The sequence below is a fragment of the Anomalospiza imberbis genome, chromosome 5, assembly GCF_031753505.1.
Source record: "Anomalospiza imberbis isolate Cuckoo-Finch-1a 21T00152 chromosome 5, ASM3175350v1, whole genome shotgun sequence".
Taxonomy (NCBI): Eukaryota; Metazoa; Chordata; class Aves; order Passeriformes; family Viduidae; genus Anomalospiza; species Anomalospiza imberbis.
Window position 1 is genome coordinate 63,890,738 of NC_089685.1, and position 22,805 is coordinate 63,913,542.

At 48.6% G+C, this 22,805-nt stretch overlaps 7 protein-coding genes across 7 annotated transcripts in view; 2 read left to right on the forward strand and 5 right to left on the reverse strand.

The window, feature by feature from the left end:
• LOC137474726 (histone H4) overlaps nt 1-8,051 on the forward strand; it is a 55,701-nt gene extending 47,650 nt beyond the window's left edge. The window contains exon 2 of the mRNA XM_068191542.1: nt 7,553-8,051. Within this exon, the coding sequence (XP_068047643.1) occupies nt 7,587-7,898 (312 nt within the window). The 5' untranslated portion in view covers nt 7,553-7,586 and the 3' untranslated portion in view covers nt 7,899-8,051. The remainder of the gene's footprint in view (nt 1-7,552) is intronic.
• LOC137474710 (histone H1.03) lies at nt 727-1,649 on the reverse strand. The gene has a single exon (XM_068191523.1). The coding sequence runs from the start codon at nt 1,472-1,474 to the stop codon at nt 794-796; it is 681 nt and encodes a 226-aa protein (XP_068047624.1). The 5' UTR covers nt 1,475-1,649; the 3' UTR covers nt 727-793.
• Nucleotides 8,052-8,577: 526 nt separating the features above from the next.
• Nucleotides 8,578-9,214, reverse strand: LOC137474719 (histone H2A type 2-C-like). Its single transcript, XM_068191534.1, has one exon. The coding sequence runs from the start codon at nt 9,100-9,102 to the stop codon at nt 8,713-8,715; it is 390 nt and encodes a 129-aa protein (XP_068047635.1). The 5' UTR covers nt 9,103-9,214; the 3' UTR covers nt 8,578-8,712.
• A 126-nt stretch (nt 9,215-9,340) lies between these two features.
• LOC137474715 (histone H3) lies at nt 9,341-10,417 on the reverse strand. The gene has a single exon (XM_068191528.1). The coding sequence runs from the start codon at nt 10,364-10,366 to the stop codon at nt 9,956-9,958; it is 411 nt and encodes a 136-aa protein (XP_068047629.1). The 5' UTR covers nt 10,367-10,417; the 3' UTR covers nt 9,341-9,955.
• A 1,148-nt stretch (nt 10,418-11,565) lies between these two features.
• On the reverse strand, nt 11,566-12,077 carry LOC137474729 (histone H2B 1/2/3/4/6). The gene has a single exon (XM_068191546.1). It carries the CDS (start codon nt 12,039-12,041, stop codon nt 11,661-11,663), a length of 381 nt encoding a protein of 126 aa, XP_068047647.1. The 5' UTR covers nt 12,042-12,077; the 3' UTR covers nt 11,566-11,660.
• A 269-nt stretch (nt 12,078-12,346) lies between these two features.
• On the forward strand, nt 12,347-12,841 carry LOC137474721 (histone H2A-IV). The gene has a single exon (XM_068191536.1). The coding sequence runs from the start codon at nt 12,387-12,389 to the stop codon at nt 12,774-12,776; it is 390 nt and encodes a 129-aa protein (XP_068047637.1). The 5' UTR covers nt 12,347-12,386; the 3' UTR covers nt 12,777-12,841.
• Nucleotides 12,842-12,844: 3 nt separating this feature from the next.
• Nucleotides 12,845-13,867, reverse strand: LOC137474711 (histone H1.11L-like). Its single transcript, XM_068191524.1, has one exon. It carries the CDS (start codon nt 13,865-13,867, stop codon nt 13,199-13,201), a length of 669 nt encoding a protein of 222 aa, XP_068047625.1. The 3' UTR covers nt 12,845-13,198.
• Nucleotides 13,868-22,805: the final 8,938 nt, after the last annotated feature.

Consider the following 22,805-nt stretch of genomic DNA (forward strand, 5'->3'; position numbering starts at 1 on the left):
CAGCTCCAGTGAGCAAGAGTTTGAGCACCGAAGCGGAGGACTGCGGGCAGCAGCAAACCTCGAACTTCTCGGACACCGCTGGCCCTAGGGTTTCCAAAGCGGGCACAAAACTGGACGGGAAGTGAAAAAGGCCGAAGGGATGAGGGAGGTGGGAGAGGCGGTACAAACCTACCAGGGAGTTCGTAAGCCTCTTCCGCCAAGTGAATGTAAAGAGAAGGTGGAGCGCCTTTTTAACCCGAAAATTGCTGGGTATTAGATAAGCCCGAGAGCGACGGCCAATGTTTGCGGAGCGCGGGCTTTTCGAAATCTGCCGGGCTCCGGGGGCGGTGCGAGGCTCTTCCTGAGCAGCTCTCCGCCTCCCGGCTGGTAGGAGATGAACTACGGGAAGCCGCAACACCCCCATCCCCCACTCCCCCTTCCCAAGAGCCGAGGCGCCTTGAGCGGTGCCTCTCACTACCTCCAGGAGCTCCAGTTGGCACCGATTCCCTGCAAGGAACAGGAAGGTATTGGCACCGACGCTCAGGGATTATTTATTTAAATGCGATGTGCCGCCGCCAGCTCCGCTGCGTTGCGGCTCTGCCACGGCGAAGAGCAAGACAGCAGGGAAGTTACCGGGTCCACCTAAAAGCAGAGGAAAAAAAAGGTTTTATTTGCGCACAGATAACATGAATACTCAAAAAAGCCTAAAGGCTTAAGAAAAAAGAGTTCCAGCTCTTTATGTGAAAATTTGGGTGGCTCTTAAAAGAGCCGTTGGGTTTATCTGCAAGGCAGATAGGAATTTTTTCTGCACCATTTATTTTTTCTTGGGTGCTGCCTTCTTTGCCTTGGCTGCTTTGGGCTTAGCTGCCTTAGGCTTGGCTGCTTTGGGCTTCACCGCTTTCGCCTTAGCCGGGCTCTTCGCGGCTGCCGCCGCTTTTTTGGGTTTTGCAGCCTTTGTCACCTTCTTGGGGCTCTTCGCTGCTTTCTTAGCGGCGGCGGCCGCTGGCTTCTTGGCTTTTTTGGGGCTCTTCTTCGCTGTCACCGGCTTCTTCGGCTTTTTGGCGGCGCTGGCAGGCTTCTTAGCCGCCGGCTTCTTGGGCTTGGCTGCAGCGGTTTTTTTCTTGGGGGCTTTTTCTTTCACTTCTCCGGGTTTCTTGCTAAGGCGGAAGGAGCCAGAAGCGCCGGTGCCCTTGGTCTGCACCAGTACGCCCTTACTGACGAGGCTCTTGATGCCCAGCTTGATACGGCTGTTACTCTTCTCCACATCGTAGCCGCCGGCGGCCAGCGCCTTCTTGAGCGCGGCGAGGGAGAGCCCCTTGCGCTCCTTGGAGGCGGACACGGCCTTGGTGATCAGCTCGGTGACGCTGGGCCCCGCGGGCTTGCGGGCTTTGGAGCCGCTCGCCGCCTTCTTCGGCTTCTTGGCGGCGGGAGCCTTGGCCGGGGCCGGGGCGGCGGCGGCGACATCAGGCGCGGCGACGGGAGCGGTCTCGGCCATGTCGGAGCCTGCACGATCCGGGCGAACAATGGAAGCGCGGCCGCCGCCGCCGCTTTTATAGCAGCGCCGCGCGCGCTGATTGGTGCGCGGCGCCCCGCTCCGCCGCCCGCCGCCGCGCCCGTTGTGTTTCTTCAAGGTCCAAAAAGGACTTTTTCTGCACGAAATTTGCAGCCTGTGCACCCCGTTTCTTGCCGGGAGGGAAGGGGGGAGTCTGTCCTACAAGCTAGTGGAGTTTCCCGTTAGAAGGGGCAGAAATGAGGGAAATGCGACCGCTGAAACTTAGCGGCGGGCAGCTGCAGAGACCTCGGCAGAGAGAGACCTTCGGTTTATACTTTAAATTAAAATTTTACCGTGAGCTAAATGGGCACAACTGGCACAAAATCTTGTTCTGTAGAAGGTGCTCTACAAGGCAAGTAAAAAACATAGTGGTTTGAGCGGTTGGTGTCAGAGTAAATGGATATTTAGTCCGAGGAAGTAACACAGTTTTGCCCCATGGTCCCAGCCGCTGATGCAGAGCTGGCTCCCTCGGCTGAGCCGCTTCCCTCCCAAATCACCCCGCTCAGCGCCTCTTCGGAGATCACAGGGTCTCAGCCCGTGCCTTTGGGGAGATGTTTGTGCTTTAGCAGCGTGTGTGAAAGTCAATGTTACTTTCCTTACGCTTCGGCATTCCAGTGGAACAAAGCACCGACGTGCCCCCTCTGTACACTGATGTTTCTGTCACTGCATTTTCGATACACCTTTAACGAAGTAGCCTTCGTTTGTTAAATTCAGAAATCAGGATTACTGCAATTACAGTTTATAGGCTTTTAGTGTTAATACATACAGAGTAATAAGAGTATGATATAAGAGTAATTATTCTTCTCTGCTTCATAATTAATTAAAATGGATTGGGAAGTAGACCCTGGAGTGCATTGAATTTTTAATTGTAAGGGGAGTTAAACCTGAAAATTCGTCCTTTGAGGGTATTTTGAGTAGCCAGGAGACTTAAAGCAAAACTGGTTTCTCCGTTTTTTAATGAATGAATGTTGATTGTGTAAGTTTGTATCTTTGATAACACCATTTGGTGATTCACCACTTCTTTACTTTCAGAAGAAGAGAACCTACACCTTAGCGAGAGGATTTCTGCCCCGAGAAGTGGCAGCTCCATGTTACAAACAATTGATGGTTTCTCTCTTTTTCTCTTTTTCTTCGCTTTGAATGCAATGTTGCTTTCTTTCAAACACCGAGCACTTAACAGTCTGCCTGCAACAGTATTGTGTTCTGTACCCTCCATATCCGGGGCTATCATCAGCTCCTAAAACCCCTCCAGCAGCTATATTCAGAACTAAAAGGAGGTGTGAAAGGATGAATGAAATGTCGGTGAAACGTAGAGTCCCCACTGTTTGAGACTGTGAAAATAAAGAAACACAGCGACTTGAGTAATTGGAGAAATGTCATGTCCTTTTTTTCTTACCCATGTTTAATTGAAAAATCTTAACTGCTACAATCAGAGGAAACATTAGATTTATTCTAATAATTTGAAATACCTTTTTTTTTCCCTGCTTGAAGTTAAATGTTGAAAAAATACAGCTTAGTGAGGTCTCCTTTAGTAAACCTATACAACAAAGGTAAATGGACATTTTGGATGATAATAACAGGCATAACAAAACCGCGGTGTGACCTTGCAGAATGTTGCATCGTTTCTTGATTAATCACAGAAATGAGAAAATAAATGTAATGCCCATTTAATCTGATACCTATTTCCTACAGTGGGGGAGGATTAAGGCCTTTTGTGACACTACTGAACACTATCAGAATGCTGAAAATATATTTTTATCTCAACTACCAATAGTAACCCCATAGCCAAGAACAGAGTTCAAAACCTACCAGAGGCACTAGTGCTAAGATCTGTAGTTATCTAGTCCTTTGATATTTGTATATAAGTGCTTCATTTGTGTCAAGCTATTCATATTTATTGGCAACTTTCTGTCCACTTTCTGGGCTTGCACAAGAACTGTTGTAATCTTGATCAATCCTTGAAAGACTCAGTAATCTTTTTATTTCTTCCTACTTCTTTGTGGCAGAAAGGAATTCTGAGATTCCTGGAAAAATAAACAGAACATTTGTGTTTTTCGTTATTTTCATTGTCAAGACTGTGTATTGATTTACTTAGAAACTGGAAAACGTTTAGAGTTGTGATTCTACTCTCTCAAGCTCATGTCTCCTTCATGTAAGATATCAGTGAGCCTTGGAGATAATCTCTACCCACTGTGAGAGACCAAGAAATGACACATTGGTAGTGTGGGGCAGTGGATACTTATAGGAAATGAACCATTGTGAACTCCTGTTCAGTGGAGACCAAAACAAAGGTGAGCATAAGACAAGGAGGGCAGACCTGAGTGTTGATCCAGGTCAGAGATAATTTGCCTTTTTTCCTCAGATATGTTTTGCTTTTGGATATCCAGGTGTAATAGCTTAGAATCATCCAAGTATTTGTATTGTAATCAAGTAAGTAAGCTTTTATATCTCAGCCACTGTAGACTAAAATTTATTTTTTCAGCCACTATAGAAAAGCCAAAAAAGGGAACATCTGCTCAACACAGCAAGTTGGTGTATTTGCATATGTATACCAGGAAGGCTTCCCAAGGCTTTGATACTCCATCATTTCTTCACATAGAAGTTGTGTTTGGGTAGCATCACTCCATTCACCTTCCCCTTATTTTTAAAATCAGCAAGTGTCAATAGAAACATCAAAATATTTAAGTAAAATATTGTTGCTTTTCTTCCAGGGAATAAATATGCTTATGAATTAGCACAGGCCTACACAGAGATTCTACCCAGAATTCTTTTAGAAAGTTAATAGACGGGGAAAGAAAAAAAAAAAAAAAAACACCATTGTGAAGTGGATTCATGCTCTGCATCAAAATCCCACACATGCTGTAAAATAATTCAACTTTATGCAGATTACTTACCAAAATTGGACATCTACACTTGCTCCTGTTCCAAAGATGAAAAGGGTAGGTAGTAAAAACTTATTGTTTTTCTGTGCTTTAATGCCAAATTTCAAAGCTGATGTCTTGCACAGGTGTTTTGATGTAAAATAAACAATGAATCTTTGCTACTTCTGCCAAAATAAGTGAAAGCCACCGTTATTTTCCTCTGTGCCCACTGACATTTATTTTCCTGAATGACTAGTAAAGTGAAAATGTTCTATAACATGTGTACATTTAGTATTTCCATTACCCCATGCCTAAATGGGCAGCACCCAAATTCTTCACCAAGTGTTGTGGCTTCCACAATGGTGAGGCTCCTGACTTGGTTGTACAGCAATTTTATCTATCTGATAATTTCGGGGTATAGGCCAAGACCTATGGTAAGATATGCACTTCAGAATGTTAAAAAAGTCTGTATTCTACATTTGAAAGACATACAATTTTTATTTTTTCTCATGCAATTGAACATGCCTCATTTTCAGGAAATAGAACAATTTTTAAATCACAGAAATTCAAATTCACACTATTCAAATATGGATGCAAACTATATCTCTGTCTTTCATTCTTTGTCCACTAATTCTCTTGAGAGGACAGAAATCCTCTTGGTCAGCATGCAGAAACACAAACGGACTGTAACTGGTTTTTCCCTCTTAAGTGGAACACAAGGAGTTTCTGATGCAGCATAAAACCTAAATCTGCTGCTGGAGTTGGCAAAAAGATGCAAATTGTGAGCAGGGACATTTTATGCTTCGGCAACAGTACAGATCTGGTAATAAGCATGGACTAGAAAGAGCCACTTTCCAGGTTAGACTCCCAAAGCTGATTGAAGAATGTTGTGACCAGAGTGGTTTTCTAAAAAGCATGTTAGAGTTCTTCCCAGAATTTCAGTGGTAGGAGGTGAGTGAGGCCTGCTGGTCTACAAGCAATGAATAGGCATTGCCCTTTGGAAACTCCAGATATGGCACAAGCAGAGAAAGGTTTTATACAGTGCAGTGAGGGAGGTCAAGGGTGTTTGCAAAATTATTAATCTATGTGGATTTTTTCTTTTCCTTCATATGGCAAAATCACTTCATGGAGTTCCCAAACTACACTGATACCGGGTAAGTGAATTCCTCTTACTGTGTAACAGACCAGACTCTGGTGGTTACTTTAGACCACACTCCAGGTCTTTCTGCATTGAATGGAATGACTGCTTGCCTGTTTCAAAACTTACTAAATCTGTGTTGTAGTTTTAACAAAATACATCCTGCACTGTAATATCAAAACATGTTTTTTTTTTCCTTTCTGTCTCTATTAAACGACATTAAAATATCAATTGTTTCTTCTAAAAAAACCAAACTTACATTCCTCCTTTTTTGATGTTGCTCTTGTCTTAATACTGCTGCATTAAAATCTCTTTACTGAGCATTTACAAAGGAGGAAGATTTTAATCCTTGCACATAAAAGGAGATTGTCAGGTAGATGCTTCAGCATGCATTGAAGTAGACAAAAGAGAGGAAGATAACCAGATGGCTCATAAGTGAGTGAAAATATTATTCAAAAAGTGCTAAACAAAAATATAATGTTTGTGAAACCTTGCTTTCTAAGGCTCTACATATCTATAAACATTTGGGGGCATATAAACCCCTGGGCAGCCATTTCATGGCAATTTCTGCTGTTTCCTGTGGCTGGAAGTAATTCTGAGATTCAGTTTACTGCTGACATGCTCACATTTCACGTATTCAGTGCTGGTCCTCTCTGCAGAAATACACAGAAGTCAACTTAGTGTTTGTAACATACAAATCAAAATATTTTCCACATAAACTAACAGGTTTGTGCAGATTTTCTGAAAGAAAAAAACAAATAAAGCCAAAAAGAAATCAATCAAAAAACCAAACAGGACAAAACCCCTCAGAAAAACATAACACCCTTCCCCAACAAACCCCATGTAGGAAAACTTAAACAGGGGAAATAAATTAAGAAAAACTATAGGAAATTATTTCAGAATTTTTATGATTAATAACACAATACTTGCCATGATTAGCCAGTGGCTTTATGCATTTTCAGGCTATTCATTATTTTCTAGTATATATATATATATATATATGTATATTCACATGAAGTGCTGCTTAAAAGGGTTCCAGATGATATGTAGACCCAAAACACATATGTAAAAAAGGAAAAAGACTACTGAAGTGGACATATGCTTTTCTGGCAATTATTTTCACTGTAAGCTGTACTTGGTTAAGTTTCTTTATAAAGTAGTGTCATATAAATTCCCAGTAAACAGTACACAGCATCAGAATAACTAGAGATTAAGAGGATTTAGTGCTACTCACTAAAGGAAATAAAACAAAATAAAATTACAAAAGACCTGCCCCCATGCTTGGAAAAAATGATTGCTGCCAAAATATAGTCTATTTATACCCAAATTTGACAGGCAAAAAAAAATGTTGTGCTGTAGGCAAAACAACACAGTAAGGTAGAAAATATTCGTTATAAATTTGAAAGAGTAACAAAAATAGTAACCAAATATATGTTTCTTTTATGAAATCTGGTAGAAAAAGTGATGCGGCAATGTTAGAAAGAAGTTACATGCTGCGCAGGAGCTGGCAGGAGAGAAGAGGGCGAAGTTCAGGAAAATGGCTCCTAAGGCTTTTTGCTTTTTGGAAACACGGTACCGGGAGAGCGCAGCTCCAACACACACTACAGGTTCGTGCAGTCAGCAAGGCCGGCCGAGCCGCAGCGCAAGGGCGAAGAGGGCTGCAATCCTGCGAGGAACGTGAGACTGCACACTCCGAGCCCAGATCGACACCACCGCGGGGACCTGCTAAAGCAGCATACACAGCTCCGCGGGCGTCGCCGCCCGGAGGGGCCGAAGCAGGGAAAAGCGGTCCGGGGGAACCTAGGGCCTGGGGGAATGCGAGCGAGGCGGGCGGAGCTGGGGGCAGAGGCGGAGGCGGGCACCGGCGCGGAGGAAGCAGCCGGGGCCCGGGGAGGTGCCCGCCAGCGGCCACAGGGGCGGAGGCGCGGGCCCGGCCCCGCCCGCCGAGCCCGCCCCTGCTCCCAACCAGGTCGGACCGCAGCGCATAAAGGCTCGGGCCGCGGGCGGCGCTCCTCGCAGCAGCCGCGTCCGCAGGAGCGACAGCCCGTGTGTCACCATGTCTGGCCGGGGCAAGGGCGGCAAGGGGCTCGGCAAGGGCGGCGCCAAGCGCCACCGCAAGGTGCTGCGCGACAACATCCAGGGCATCACCAAGCCGGCCATCCGCCGCCTGGCTCGGCGCGGCGGCGTCAAGCGCATCTCGGGGCTCATCTACGAGGAGACGCGCGGCGTGCTCAAGGTCTTCCTGGAGAACGTGATCCGCGACGCCGTCACCTACACGGAGCACGCCAAGAGGAAGACGGTCACGGCCATGGACGTGGTCTACGCCCTCAAGCGACAGGGTCGCACCCTCTACGGCTTCGGCGGCTGAAGTCTTGCATTCTCTCAGCGCCACCATATCAAAAAGGCTCTTTTCAGAGCCACCCACGTATTCCTTTAAAAGAGCTGTGTTGCTTTGTTTTGATAATTGTTGCATTCGCTGCTAGTTGTTTCCCCTGAACACTGCACCTCTCGTCCCTCCCTTTCTCTGTCTTGCTCTGATTAGGTTGGGCTGCTGCTCTTCAGCGGCCTTTTTTGGAAGGGAAAAAAAAAACTCAAACAGATCAAGAGAAGACATAGGTAACCCTTCCCTATGAAAATTTGAACAAACAATAACATGCTTAAGTCGTCCACGTGAAGGCCGTTACAACATTCTTTTCCTTATTCCCGGCCTGTGATTTAAAGGCAGCTGCAGATCCAGCTGCAGCGCCTATAGTAAAGTTGTGGCTGGAGCTCTTCGCTTTTCCGGTCGCCGCTGCCGCCTGCGGGAGCGCGGGCCCGCGGCCGGGGAGGGTTCGGCGTCCGCGCCGTTTCCAAAAGCCCGCGCAGGGCACGATTGGCTCCGGGACATTCCGCGCTGCCCTCCGCCCGCGCTCGTCCCAGCACAGAGCAGCTCCCTGCGCGCCGGGAGCACAGCGATGCGGCCGATCCCGGCCCAGGACGAAAACGCAGCCCGGCAGAACCGGCCCGGGCCGGCTACAGCAAACACACGCCAAAGCACACATACCAAAGACACACGCAGCCACCCTTCCCTCTGCCCTGGCACCCTGGCCGCAGCATTTCAAGCTCTTTCTCGAGGCTGTGGGTGGCTCTGAAAAGAGCCTTTGGGTTTCGCTTGTGGGCCTCGGACGCTTGCGCCGCCCGGCTTACTTGCTCTTGGGTTTGTGACTCTCAGTCTTCTTGGGCAGCAGCACGGCCTGGATGTTGGGCAGCACGCCGCCCTGCGCGATGGTCACCTTGCCCAGCAGCTTGTTGAGCTCCTCGTCGTTGCGGATGGCGAGCTGCAGGTGGCGGGGGATGATGCGCGTCTTCTTGTTGTCGCGGGCCGCGTTGCCCGCCAGCTCCAGGATCTCGGCCGTCAGGTACTCCAGCACGGCCGCCAGGTACACCGGCGCGCCGGCGCCCACGCGCTCCGCGTAGTTGCCCTTGCGCAGCAGCCGGTGCACGCGGCCCACGGGGAACTGCAGCCCGGCCCGCGACGAGCGCGACTTGGCCTTGGCGCGCGCCTTGCCGCCCTGCTTCCCGCGCCCGGACATCTTCCCTCGCTCGCTCGCTCTGCCGACAAACTCCCGCCGACACCGACAAACAGCGCCGCCGTCACGGCCGCCCTGCGGCCTCCGCCTTTTTATCCCCTCCCTTCGCGCGGCCGCCGCCTCCTGATAGGCCGAGGCCTCCTATCGGGGCACGCGCGGCCCAATGGCGCGGCGAATCTCACGCGGACCAATCGCGAGGGGCGCAGCGCCGAAAGGCTCCGCCCCCTCTCTCCATGCGGCCAATGACGAGCCGCGGCGGGCGGGCCTCGGCCCCGCCCACGGCAACCCTCGCTCCCGCCGCCGCCCGGACCGGCGGGGCCGCGCGGCCCCGGCCCGCACCGTGTTCGCTCCCTCCCGTGTCTCAGTGTGCTTTGAAAGCCGCTGGGCTGCACTGTGCCGATCGGGGGGGCCGAGTCGAGGAAATAAAGAGACAAAGAGAGACAGTGCGGCGGTGTCGGTGAGGGGGAAAAGGGGGATGGAGGGTACACGCACGGACTGAGAGAGAAGTTAGTTTCCCTTTGTTCCCTGGTGGTTTTTTCCCCCCGCGGTTTCGGCCGATTTAAACACAGTTGCGATCTTCCTTTCGAGCTTATAAAACGTCATACACTTCCACGCAAGGGAAAAAGACAATCATTTCGGTTATATCCCAAAGTATAAGGACAAGAAATTTAACACTTTACCTCCCACCACTATGTATCTGTAAAAACTCATTGGTTTTTGTTAAGTATCCCTATAAATATAATGTAGACCTTGCAGTGCTACAGCTCCTTCCATTGTGTATGTAGTGGCTCTTAAAAGAGCCTTTGGTTTTGTTTTAGCTATTTTTTAAAAGTAAGTGGCCAAATTCTGACAAGGCTTATGCACGTTCTCCGCGGATGCGGCGGGCCAGCTGGATGTCCTTGGGCATGATGGTGACGCGCTTGGCGTGGATGGCGCAGAGGTTGGTGTCCTCGAAGAGCCCCACCAGGTAGGCCTCGCTGGCCTCCTGCAGCGCCATGACGGCCGAGCTCTGGAAGCGCAGGTCGGTCTTGAAGTCCTGCGCGATCTCGCGCACCAGGCGCTGGAAGGGCAGCTTGCGGATCAGCAGCTCCGTGGACTTCTGGTAGCGCCGGATCTCGCGCAGCGCCACCGTGCCGGGCCGGTAGCGGTGCGGCTTCTTGACGCCGCCCGTGGCCGGCGCGCTCTTGCGGGCAGCCTTGGTGGCCAGCTGCTTGCGGGGCGCCTTGCCGCCCGTCGACTTCCGCGCCGTCTGCTTCGTGCGCGCCATGGCCCAGCACCCGCACGCAGACGCTCGCGCCCACCACAGCGCACGCTGAGCCTCCGGCTCCGCCGCGCCCCCATTTATAGCCCCGGCCCCGCGCCCGCGCGACACCGCCCGCCCGCCATTGGACGCTTCTCGCGAGCCCGGGAAAAGACCCCGCCTCCGGGGCGGGAAACGCGCCCTGGCCTCGCCCCGCCCCCGCCCCCTTCCAACACCGCCTTGCACGGCACCGGGGCGGCGGCGGCGGCACCGCAGGCGAGCGGTGCACTACGGTGTCGCTGCCCGAGCCTCGGGCTCGCCCTGTTTTTTCCAAAGCCGCTCCTCTCGCGTTCATTCCCGGCCTCGGGACCGCTGCCTAAAGCTGCCGCCGGCAGCCGCCTCCTTCGTCGAGGGCTCGCCGCTTCTTCCCGCTCAGCAGCCGCGTTCGGTTCAGGGCCGCGGCAGAAAGGCTGAAGGCGCAGGCGGCAGCCGACTTCCCTGGCCCCGCCGAGCTCTCCCGGCTGCCGCCCCGGCCCGCAGGGAGCGCCGCGTCCCTTGCCGGGAGCGCGCCCCGGGGAAGCGCGCGCTCGGGCTGCGGGCCGCGAGCGCCGCCAATCAGCGCCGTGTCGGGAGGGGCGGGAGGCGGCCGGGCCCGCCCGCGGGGAGGCTCCGCGCAGTCCTCACTCAGGTCGGACCGAGCGCGGCAGCGGCGCGGCCCCGGCTCTGCCCGCCCGCCTCCAGCCCCGTCCGCGGCTCGGCGGCGGCGTGTACGGGGCGCGGGGAAAGGGCGCTGGAGAGAGAGGGGCGGACAAAAGCCGGGAAAAAGCTACGCCGGGGAGCCTGTGCTAGATGGTGGTGCCCTGCAGGACTCTGCAGTAAAGAAGAGCGGTGAAACATCCCGGTCCTTTTATTCAGAAACAAAGAACAAGCAAACAAGAGCTCAAGGGTTTTTTTTTTTCCGTTAGGTTTTTCTTTCCGTTAGCGTGGCTTAACCGGAAAACATCACGTTCTAATGGCCAGGGGATTCGTTAGGGCCGTTAATTTTCTTACACGCTAATCCTACAGAACACATGCACGTAGTGCAGGCGTCTAAGATATGCAGGACATAGGCCAAGTTTACCAGAAACACCTTAAATTGCACTTTCAACTAAGATCACTAGCTTTACCCTGTAAAAACGAATTTCCCTCCCAGTCCCCCCTCCAATGAAAAAGCAGTACGAGACAGGAACTAGCCACAGAATCCGCTCTTTTACTGAGAAAGTGGGTGGCTCTTAAAAGAGCCTTTGGGTCGAAAATATGGGACAAAGGACGCAGAAACGGTCTACTTGGAGCTGGTGTACTTGGTGACAGCCTTGGTGCCCTCGGACACGGCGTGCTTGGCCAGCTCGCCGGGCAGCAGCAGGCGCACGGCCGTCTGGATCTCCCGCGACGTGATGGTGGAGCGCTTGTTGTAGTGCGCCAGGCGCGACGCCTCGCCCGCGATGCGCTCGAAGATGTCGTTGACGAAGGAGTTCATGATGCCCATGGCCTTGGACGAGATGCCCGTGTCGGGGTGCACCTGCTTCAGCACCTTGTACACGTAGATGGAGTAGCTCTCCTTGCGGCTCTTCTTGCGCTTCTTGTCGCCCTTCTTCTGCGTCTTGGTGACGGCTTTCTTGGAGCCCTTCTTGGGCGCGGGGGCGGACTTGGCCGGCTCGGGCATGGCAGCGACCGCAGCTCTGTCACTCGCCAAACGCCGCGAAAACACAGCGACAAACTGCTCACAGCAGCGGCACTGCCTCGGCAGCCGCCTTTATAGCGCTGCCGCCGACATCGCCGCGTCGCTATTGGCTCGCCTTCAGCTCGGCGCACAGCGCCGCGGTTCGCTATTGGTCAGATCTCGATTCGCTTTTCCATTGGCTATCGAACGAGTCCTCTCTCGCAGCCAATCACAAGAGGCTCTGCCGATCCGCCCGACTTGTATATAAGGCAGGCGGACTTGGCCGGCTCGGCGCTCGCTCGGCTTTCCCGGGTTTGCTGTTGCTGTTGCTGTTGCTGAGACGCAGCCATGTCCGGGCGCGGGAAGCAGGGCGGCAAGGCGCGCGCCAAGGCCAAGTCGCGCTCGTCGCGGGCCGGGCTGCAGTTCCCCGTGGGCCGCGTGCACCGGCTGCTGCGCAAGGGCAACTACGCGGAGCGCGTGGGCGCCGGCGCGCCGGTGTACCTGGCGGCCGTGCTGGAGTACCTGACGGCCGAGATCCTGGAGCTGGCGGGCAACGCGGCCCGCGACAACAAGAAGACGCGCATCATCCCCCGCCACCTGCAGCTCGCCATCCGCAACGACGAGGAGCTCAACAAGCTGCTGGGCAAGGTGACCATCGCGCAGGGCGGCGTGCTGCCCAACATCCAGGCCGTGCTGCTGCCCAAGAAGACCGACAGCCACAAGGCTAAAGCCAAGTGAGCGCCGAAGAATAAAGGCTCCCACGTTTAACCGAGAGAAACCCAAAGGCTCTTTTAAGAGCCACCCACTTCCTCATTAAAGGGCTGAATTGCTTCTGTATATTGATAAAACTGACCAAGTGTAACGGTTTTTATTAGCGCCCCTTCCTTGACCATCCTTCTTTTACATGAGTTTAAACAGAAATTGCCATCAATAGGGAAGACTGGTCTTTCACTGGGAATTTCCTAAAGCTTTGATCAACTGCTCTAGCTTAATATCATGAAAACGTTTCTTGAAAATCTGCATAGGCTTCTAAAATCAAATTCTATATTAAAATAAAAAATAAATTTTACATGTAATTTCAGCACTTTTAAGAAAATATGGGTGGCTCTTAAAAGAGCCGTTGGGTTTAAATGAAGAGCAAGACGTCCTCAGCAAAGGGCTTACTTCTTCTTGGGTGCCGCCTTCTTTGCCTTGGCCACTTTTGTCTTTGCAGCTTTTGGCTTGGCCGTTTTGGGCTTCACCGCTTTCGCCTTAGCCGGGCTCTTTACTGCTGCCACCACCTTCTTAGGTTTGGCAGCCTTTGTTACTTTCTTGGGGCTCTTGGCTACCTTCTTGGCTGCTGGCTTCTTGGCTTTCTTGGGGCTCTTTGCTGCCACCACCTTCTTGGGCTTCTTGGCAGCGCTGGCAGGCTTCTTTGCTGCCGGCTTTTTAGTCTTAGCTGCTGAAGTTTTCTTTTTCAGAGCTTTTTCCTTTACTTCTCCGGGTTTCTTACTAAGGCGGAAGGAGCCAGAAGCGCCGGTGCCCTTGGTCTGCACCAGGGTGCCCTTGCTGACGAGGCTCTTGAGCCCCAGCTTGATGCGGCTGTTGTTCTTCTCCACATCGTAGCCGCCGGCGGCCAGCGCCTTCTTGAGCGCGGCGAGGGAGAGCCCCTTGCGCTCCTTGGAGGCGGACACGGCCTTGGTGATCAGCTCGGTGACGCTGGGCCCCGCGGGCTTGCGGGCTTTGGAGCCGCTCGCCGCCTTCTTCGGCTTCTTGGCGGCCGCCTTGGCGGCGGGGGCTGGGGCGGCGGGCGCGGCCTCAGCGGCGGGGGCGGGCGCGGTCTCGGCCATGGCGGCGGGCGCGAGTGCCGCGGGCCCGGCGGCGCCTCCTTTTATAGCAGCGCGGCGGGCGCTGATTGGTGCTTTGCCGAGCCCGCCCCGCCCCCGCCCGCTCCCTGCCGCCCGCCGTGTGTTTCTTGCCTCCCACGAAAGCGCTTTTTCTAAACAAAATCTGGAGCGCGGCACCCCGATTCTTAGCATTCCTGCTGAGGACAGAGAATTTTTTTTTGTCTTGTGACGTTTCTTTCAACCCAGACTTGTAGTGAGTTTTAGGCAACCCAGTAATCCCCGAGTTTGGGGGTTGCACTCAAAGCTGGACCATAAGATTTTTATTTCTCCATTTGAATTAAAACTTTGCTTCTGACACTACTTCCTCAGTGACATCGGATACATGTTCCTGAGAGGGTTTTTCATTGACGTGCTTCGAAATGTGGGTAATCTCGAGACCTTATCTTAGCGTAAATTAGCTTTGAAAAGATGCAAGTGACACAAGGTAGTCACTCGGCTCTGTATCTGGATTATGAGTTGTTTTCCATATCGTGACTTCATCTCTTAAAAATAATGAAACCTTTGGACATAGTGCCCTATTTAGCTCTAGTAAGGACTTGGTAAAAAGTAAAATAAAGACAATTTTCACCAGAAGCATTAACCTGAAAAGCAACTCTCTTAAGTAATCAGGTATCTTTAGAATCCCGGAATAAGTTTACATACATATAGACACATACATATAGTTGCTTCTCTGTCCCCCTGTGTTTTCTATTTTCTTTCTTTGTAGTATTATTTTAATTAACTACTTGCCCATTTTTTTTCTCCAAAATGCTTATTTTCATAATGCACAATAGATAAATTATTCATTTGTATATTCTTATTTTAAGGCAGTGTTTACTTTTCTGCTTATTTTTACATTATAATTCAGTAATTATATAATAATTCAGCCACAAACACCAATTTTACAAAAAGAAAAACAAGATAAAATCAAAATACAATGTACATGTTTTCATTATGAAAAACAGACGTAAAGCTGCAGCCATTTCTATCTTAAAATAATGTAATTCAAGTGACTTAGGCAAACAATTTTCTCATCAGAACTGCTGAGAGAAGCAATGGCATGTTTTTTTCCAGTGTATAACTATTGTGATGTGGGATAAATAAAAAAAATCATAAAAATTATTTTTCCTGCAATGAGTTGGATAGCAAAAGGATAGTCAGGTCTGAACGTTTGTAGTACACTGTGGGAAAGAATTGGAAAGCCAGGTGATGGATTCACATGATTGTAAATGCAGTTATTCGACTTCTTTCACTTTACATTTTGGTAATAAAATATCACACACTGTCTTGTAAAGTTTTGATGATGGGGGGTCACTTTTATGAACTTGTCAGTGGTGCTAGGTTATCTTGACTGGGGTGTACTTAAAGACTGTCAAGAGATGTGGTGGCATTTCAGAGAAGCTTTTTTCTAGGGAAGACAACCAGCAGAAAACATCATGTGAGAGAGGATAAAAACAAGATGATGTGGATTTGGTTTTCTCCTGATGCTATATTTTGTGCTAGTTTCACCCCCTGAATCCACTGTGAATTTTGGGTTGTGAACTACATTGGCCCAGAAGTTAATCTCTTTGGAAGGATACACACTGCTGGGGAGAAATTTCTGGGTGATAATTCTGTGGCATACAAATTTCCTTCAAATTCTCTATCTTAATCAATTCTAATAACTCAGAGTCACTAGCTCCTTTACCTTTAAATTATTTTGAACCTTTGCAAATGCAATTTCCTGCGTTTAGGCTAGGCCTCTATCCTAGTTCCAAATACCTGATGTAGCAGCACATTCCTGGAACATTCTTTCCTAAAAGTTACTTTTCCTGGCCCTCCAAAATTCTGACCACCTATGAGGACTTTTATTATTTTGTTTTCCACAATAATAGAGAGTTTTAGGCTAAGCAAAGAAGGAAATGGAAAGAGATCTTGCAAAGATTTTCAAGGGGAAAAGAGGAGGGAAAGAGAAAAGAGGAGGGAAAGAGAAATAAATTTAATTCCTATAATTCTTATAATTAATGGGTGAACTTACTTTAAAAAAATTGCTTCAAATATTATGACATACTCAGTAAAAACAAAATGACATCTGTTTTCTATTCTCCACTTTAAAAAAAGTTGTCAAGATAACAGACAATTTATTAAGTACCAATCGGCCTCGGGCTGATTGGTTTAATGATCAGGAGCACAGGTAGTGTTTTCTTTGAACCTTCTGGTTACAGAACACTTTTTAAATACAGTGGACAAAGATATTTGGAAGAGGAGGACCAGGAGGAAGCTTCCTCCTCCTTCAGAACACACAACAAGTAGGACTGGCACCTTCTACAACAGGCATGAGGCCCTGGAAGTAGGAAGGTCAGACAAGTGATGAGGTGAGCCCTTCTGGGACAGAGGGGCCCCCTGAAACAACACCATCTGTACCCCACATCAAGACCTCCTCTGTTTTGAGGAAAAGAAGGGTAATTGTAATCAGACACTCCCTTCTGCAGGGAACTGGGGCCAGACTGGTTCTCACACGTCAGGCACAGAGTTACAGTGACTGGGGTAACATCAGGCTGTCACTAGGGAGGTTCTGCAGGCCTCCATCCTCACCCAATTCTTTCCAACATCTTCGTTAGCAACTTGGATGCAGGGCTCAAAGGAATACTAAGCTTGCCATTGATACTAAATTGGGAGGAGCTGTCAGCTCCCCCAAGTGCAGAGAGGCCCTGCAGAGACATTGATAAATTAGAGAGACTGGCAATCGAACTATGGGAAGTTTGACAAGGGCAAGTGCTGGAACCTGCACCTGAGACGGGGAAAAACTGGTTGTGTGTACAGACTGGGGAACGAGACACTGGAAAGCAGTGCCATGGAAAGGGACCTGGAAGTCTTGGTTGAAGGCAAGCTGAACATGAGCCAGCAGTGCCCTGGGAGCCAGGAGGGCCAACCCTGTCCTGGGGGACATCAGGCACAGCATCACCAGCTGGGCAAAGGAGGGGATTGTGCCCTCTGCTCTGCACTGGTTGGCCTCACCTCTAGTGCTGCGAGCAGTTTTGGTGCCACACTATAAGAAAGACATTATGTGATTAAAGAGCATCTGCAGAAGGGCCACGAGGATGGTGAAGAATCTGGAGGGGAAGCTGTATGAGAAGCAGCTGAGGTCACTTGGCCTGTTCAGCCTGGAGAAGAGGAAACTGAGGAGAGACCTCATCACAGTCTCCAGCTTCCTCATGAGGGGAAGAAGAGAGGCAAGCAATGATTTTGTCACTCCTGTGACCAGTGACAGGATTCAAGGAAATGTCATGAAGCTGAGTCAGGGGAGGTTTAGGTTGAATGTCAGGAAAAAAGGTTTCTACCCAGAGGTTGTTTGGGCCCTGGATCAGGCTCCACAGGGAAGTGGTCACAGCACCAGCCTGACAGAGCTCAGGGAACATTTGGACAACATACTCAGGCACATGGTGTGACTCTTGGCATGTCCTGCACATGGCCAGGATCTGATGGATCTGATGGATCCCATCAAACTCAGCTTATTTTATAATGCTATGATTCTGCAAAATTTTTCCAAAGTTCAGTCAGGAATTCAAAAACTCCCTTTTCTCCTGTTCTGGTATGGATAAATGCTTTCAGGTAGGTCCTTCCTATGAGCCCATGTGATTTGGTGCACTACAGAATCATAGTATGATTTGTGTTGGAAGGGTCCTTCAAAGATTAGCTAGACCAACATTGTTGTCGTGGGCAAGGACATCTTTCACTGGACCAGATTGCTCAAAGACTTATCCCACGTGGCTTGGAAATCTTCCAATGAAGGCATCGACAATTTCTCTTGTCCTACCACCTTCATAATGAAAAATTTCTTCCTTGGAACCAACTTAAATCTAACTTATTTCACTATTAAAACCTTGTCCCTTGCCCTGCCACTACAGGCCCTGGTGAAAATTCTCTGTCTTTCTTATAAGAGCTCTTCATATATCAAAAAGCCACACTGAGGTCTGCCTAGAGCCTTGTCTTCTCCAGGCCTAACAACCACTGCTCTCCCAGCCTTGCTTCATGGGAGAGGTGTTCTAGCTCCTTGATCATTACCATGGGAGAGGTGTTCTAGCTTCTTGATCATTACCATGGCCCTCCTGTGGACCTCCTCCAAATCTTTCTTCTACCCCAGAGGTGGATGCAGTTCTCCAGGTGAGGTCTCAATGGAGTGGAGTGAATGAAGAGAATCACTTCCCTCAACCTGATAGCTGTGCTTTCTTTTTTATGCAGCCCAGGATACCACTGGCTTTCTGAGCAGCAAATGCACATTGCCACCTCATGTCCAAATTTTCATCTACGCATATCTCTGGGTCTTTTTATGCAGGGCTGCTTGCAGTCAGTTCATCCTACAGTCTGCACTGATACTTGGAATGGCCCTGACCTGCGTGCAGGGCCATGCATTTGACATTGTTGAGCTTCAGGAGGTTCACCTGGGTCCAACTCCTCAAGCCTGTCAAGGTCCCTCTGCAAGGTATCCCTTCTTTCCAGTGAATCAATGGCCCCACTGAGCATGGTGTCACCCACAAACTTGCTGAGGGTGCGCTTGATCTCACTCTGTTATTGATGAAAATATTGCACAGTATCTGAATTGCAACTATATCTGCTAATTCCCTGAAGACCCTGGGATGAATCCCCTTATGTGCCATGGATTTCTGCTTATTCATGTTCCTCAGACAGCCTTGAACCTGATCTTTTCTTATAGTGGGGGAGGGACTTTGTTCCCCTAGTCTATGCCTTGAGTTTCACAGACTTAGGAGATGGGAAAGAGACTGCCAGTAAAAACTGAGGCAAAAAAAATTGTGGGGTACCTCAGTCTTCTCTATGCCAGTAGTCACTAAATCTCCTCTCTTTTTTATTGGGGGGCCCATTTTATTTCGTCCTCCATTTTTGGTCAGTGTACCTACAGAAGCTCTCATTATTCTTCACGTCCCTTGCCACATTCAGTTACAGATGTACCTTAGCTTTTCTGATTCTATCCCTACACATCTGGACAGCATTCTTCCCAGGATATGTGTCCCTGCTTTCACAGCCTGTGCATTTACTTCTTGCACTTCAGTTCAACCAGAAGGTCTTTACTCAGCCATATTGGTCTTCTACCTTGCTAGCCTGCTTTCTTACATGCGGGAATCAAGTGCCCCTTCTCCATGGGGCAAATGTCCTTAAATAACTTTCAGGCTTGATTAACCTTCTCCTTGATCCCTGAGGGCAATTTCCAAGGGGTTTCCATATCCTATTTTCTTAAGCAACTGAATGTTTACTAAATTACATATCTTGTCTCTGTGGTTTGCCTGGCCCATATCCCTCAAATTTCTAATAAGTCTGGGCTCAGGCAGCAGCCCAGGTTACAGCTCTTCCTGACCTCTTCAATTAGTCAATTTTTGTTGGCAAGAACAGGTTGAGTAATGCTTCTCCTCCGGTTGGACTTTCTTTCACCTGGATAAAAAATTATCTTCAACATGCTCTAGGAGTCTCCTGGATATCTCCTGGCTTTCTGTGCTACATCTGTGCAGATGTCAGGTTGACTGGTGTGCCCCAACAGGAGCCTGTGAATATGATGGCACCTGTAGATGAAGAAAGAAGCTTCATCACCATACTCCATCTTTTGTTTGGGTGGCCTGTGGTAAATATCAACAATGAGGTTTCCTTTTTTGGCTTGGCCTCGAGTTTTGTACCCGACGCTCTCAGCTATTCATCACTGTTTTTCTAACACAATTTTTTGCAATCAATCCTCTTTTTTCTTTTTACATAGAAGAAAACCTGCCCCCACCCTTCTTTCCTGACCCTTCTGAACAGTTTATAGCCATCCATTTCAGCACTTCAGTCTTGCAATTAATCTCACTGAGTGAACTGTGACTGTGACTGACTTTCTGCACAATAATTTCAATATTTTCTCAAGCCCTTCCTGATGCTTGTGCTACTGAGCAGTGATACTTCATACCTACAAATTCATTCTGACTTTTGGGTGCTTCTGGTACAAAAAAAAACCCACCAAACTAAAGTCACAGAGTTACTCACAGCAACTCAAACCTGCCCTTGATGTTATTGCAGACTTTGTGTGATTTGAAAGACATCTTTTGTCCATGCATGATGGTTTTATTTAAAAACTGATTTATCATGATATTCTAAACTGTAATACATTGTTACATGAGTAAGAAAACTTCATGTCTCAATAGGGAAGAACTTATAATTACATACTGTTCAGTTTACAGCAAAGGACTCCTGCCCATGACAAATTTTTTTTTGTATTCATAGAGATTTAAAGGCCCCAAATAGAAAACCAATCTCTTAAAAAAAAAAATCCATGGGCAGAGTTTTGGTAGGCATTAGGCAGGAAATTTAGGCTTTACACTGATAAAATTGCTTTTTAAAAAAATTTCCTTCTCACAAAAATACTCAGATTTTTTCAACAGCTTTATTTTGGTTCAAAGCAAGAGAAAAATAGTTCCTTGATCATTCCAGACCACAAAACTTTTGATAACTTCCGAGCTCAGTTAAAGGATAATTTCAAGAGTCCGTTCGGATAGATCAATCTATCACTTGAATTACTACAATTCTTTTTCATATTTAATGCACATGGTGACTGTGACTGTGGCAGGGATTGTGACAGTGATGAGCACTGCCACACCATCCTGGATCACTGAGCAAGTCTACTGGGATGGGGTTGGTGCGAGGCTGAGCCGGGAAAGTGGAGCCAGCAAAGTCAGAGGCGCACAGGCACAACATGGAAGGTAAAACCTGGAACTGAATGCAACCCCAAAGTCAAGGTGTTAAAACCAGCAGGTTTTAAGAGCAGAGTTTCAAGTCTGAGAAAACTTGAAAAACAAATTACCTTCAAGTCTGGCAAAGGAAAGGGAGAAAGAAACAAGAAGTATGTTTTCCTTATAGGAGCAGAGTCCTCTTGGATGCAGAAGTACAAGGAGAACTGCAATGGAATCTGCCTGTGCACTGTTACTGAGGTGAATAAAGCATTTCTGCTCTGCACTTCTGGCCCAGGGTCAGATTTTCCATCACGTGAAACTGGCAATGGGGACCAACTTCCCTTCCAAATGTTATTCTGTGTTCAGGGAATCAGTTGTTCCATAAATCCAAAAGCACAGAAAAAGTTAGGAGAGGAACAGACTGATCAAATATCTCTGTGGGCTGCTTCTGCGGGGAAAGAAAGTAATTTGCAAGAACAAAAGGGTGTTAAAATCCCTGCCTGAAATGTGCAAATGTTTCTCTTTGTCTTTGCTGTTCCCATCTCCTTGATTTCACGTGGGTACATCCACCCTGAGCAATGAGTTCAACTTACTAATTTACAGCTCTTCATAGAAATTTTTCGAGAAAGACATCAAACTAACTGTGAGGGCTCTTATGGTTTTGTTCCTTGCAAATGCAGTTTGATAGGCAACTCCCACAGAAAAACTGATTTATACTGCCTGGAATTGGATTGGAATTGTTTTTTAGGGTGTGGTTTTTTTATTGTTGTGGTGGCGAGGTTTTATTTGTTTGTTGGGTTTTGTGGGGGGGGGGTTTGTTTGTTGGGGTTTTTAAGGGGGGTTGTTTGTTTATAGGTTTTTTTTGGTTTTTGTGGGTGTTCATATGTTGAGGGTTTTTTTGCTAGTGGTGATTTTTGGCTTTTGCTTTTGTTTTTACCAGGCCTTCTGGTGGTGATCTCAGCTGTTACTCACAATCTTTTTTAATGGCACATAGCTTTATTCCCCATGTAAAATATCATAGTCATCAGTGCCTATTAGGGAGAAGACTGTAACAGGCAATCAGTGGCAGAGAGATGACCTGTCTGCAAAAAATTCACCAAGAGTTTAGATGCTCTTAATCTCATAAAACAGAAATAACAACAAAAAAAAAATCCTGGGACCATGAGATTTTTTGAGATCATATGCAAGCAAAAGTGTTAAGCTGTTTGGTAAAATATTTGTTTATGTCAGTCATGGTTGCCATAGTTTTGAGAAGAGAAAGCACTTTGTATCAGCACAGAGAAGAGGAATTTTCCCCTCATCCCGTGCCAAGATATTTTTATCTGAAGAGACTGTACGAAAGTGTTCTTGGAAAGCTAAGGATAACACAGAAGATCAAATAGTGATAACTGATGTGTTGATTAGGCAAAGTGTGGCTTCAGGGCCAAATCTGTGCACAGGTGTGGCACTGACACAAGGGCGTGGGGTGGAGTGTGCTCCTAAGCAACAGTTTGCCCTTTGTGAAGGTTGGGAGGAGGCTTTGGACTGCTGAAAGGAAAAGTGCCTGGATGCCCCGATGCTGCCTGCACAGACTCCTCCATGCCTCAAGGAGTAGAGGGACACAAAGAACTCTGCGCTATCCCTTCACTCTGGACTGTGCTGGAGGTTCCCTCCTGCTCCAGCCAGACATCCCTCCCGAGATGGAGTGTGCCAGACCAGCATGGGAAATGTAGATGGTGAAGACAGGTGATGAGCAAGCAGATTAACAGTCAGGGTCCTACTGCGAATCAGCCCTGGGCCTGACCATTGCAGGTTCCCCTAACGATTTTCTATTTGTGGCTGTTTCCCGTATGTATTGGACTCCACAGATTTCGGCAGCAACAAATGGAGAGACGGGGAGGATCTGAGGAGAAGTCCAATACTTCCACACAAGATAAGACAAGACACAGCATTTATTTCAGCAGTTCCCACACTTAGAAAAGTTCCATGTAAATCGCTTTTCACTCAACATCCAGATAAGACAGAGACTTAGTACCAAGGGGAGAAGCAAGGTCAGGTTTCCTGTCAGCCCCCGGCGGTCCCACCTGGTCAGGACAGGCCAACCAAGGTGCAGCGGCCGGGGAAAGGGGCTGCTCCAGGACACGAGTACAACTGTGGGACTGTGTACAGCTCCTCTGTTTCCGCACAGACCTCAGAAGCCCATTAAGTGTGAATTTGGGGTCAATAAGTATGAC

Bases quoted from the DNA above. Each gene is read 5' to 3' on its own strand.
- LOC137474711 (XM_068191524.1), bottom strand. From the start codon at position 13,867: ATGGCCGAGACCGCGCCCGCCCCCGCCGCTGAGGCCGCGCCCGCCGCC.
- LOC137474710 (XM_068191523.1), bottom strand. From the start codon at position 1,474: ATGGCCGAGACCGCTCCCGTCGCCGCGCCTGATGTCGCCGCCGCCGCC.
- LOC137474721 (XM_068191536.1), top strand. From the start codon at position 12,387: ATGTCCGGGCGCGGGAAGCAGGGCGGCAAGGCGCGCGCCAAGGCCAAG.
- LOC137474729 (XM_068191546.1), bottom strand. From the start codon at position 12,041: ATGCCCGAGCCGGCCAAGTCCGCCCCCGCGCCCAAGAAGGGCTCCAAG.
- LOC137474715 (XM_068191528.1), bottom strand. From the start codon at position 10,366: ATGGCGCGCACGAAGCAGACGGCGCGGAAGTCGACGGGCGGCAAGGCG.
- LOC137474719 (XM_068191534.1), bottom strand. From the start codon at position 9,102: ATGTCCGGGCGCGGGAAGCAGGGCGGCAAGGCGCGCGCCAAGGCCAAG.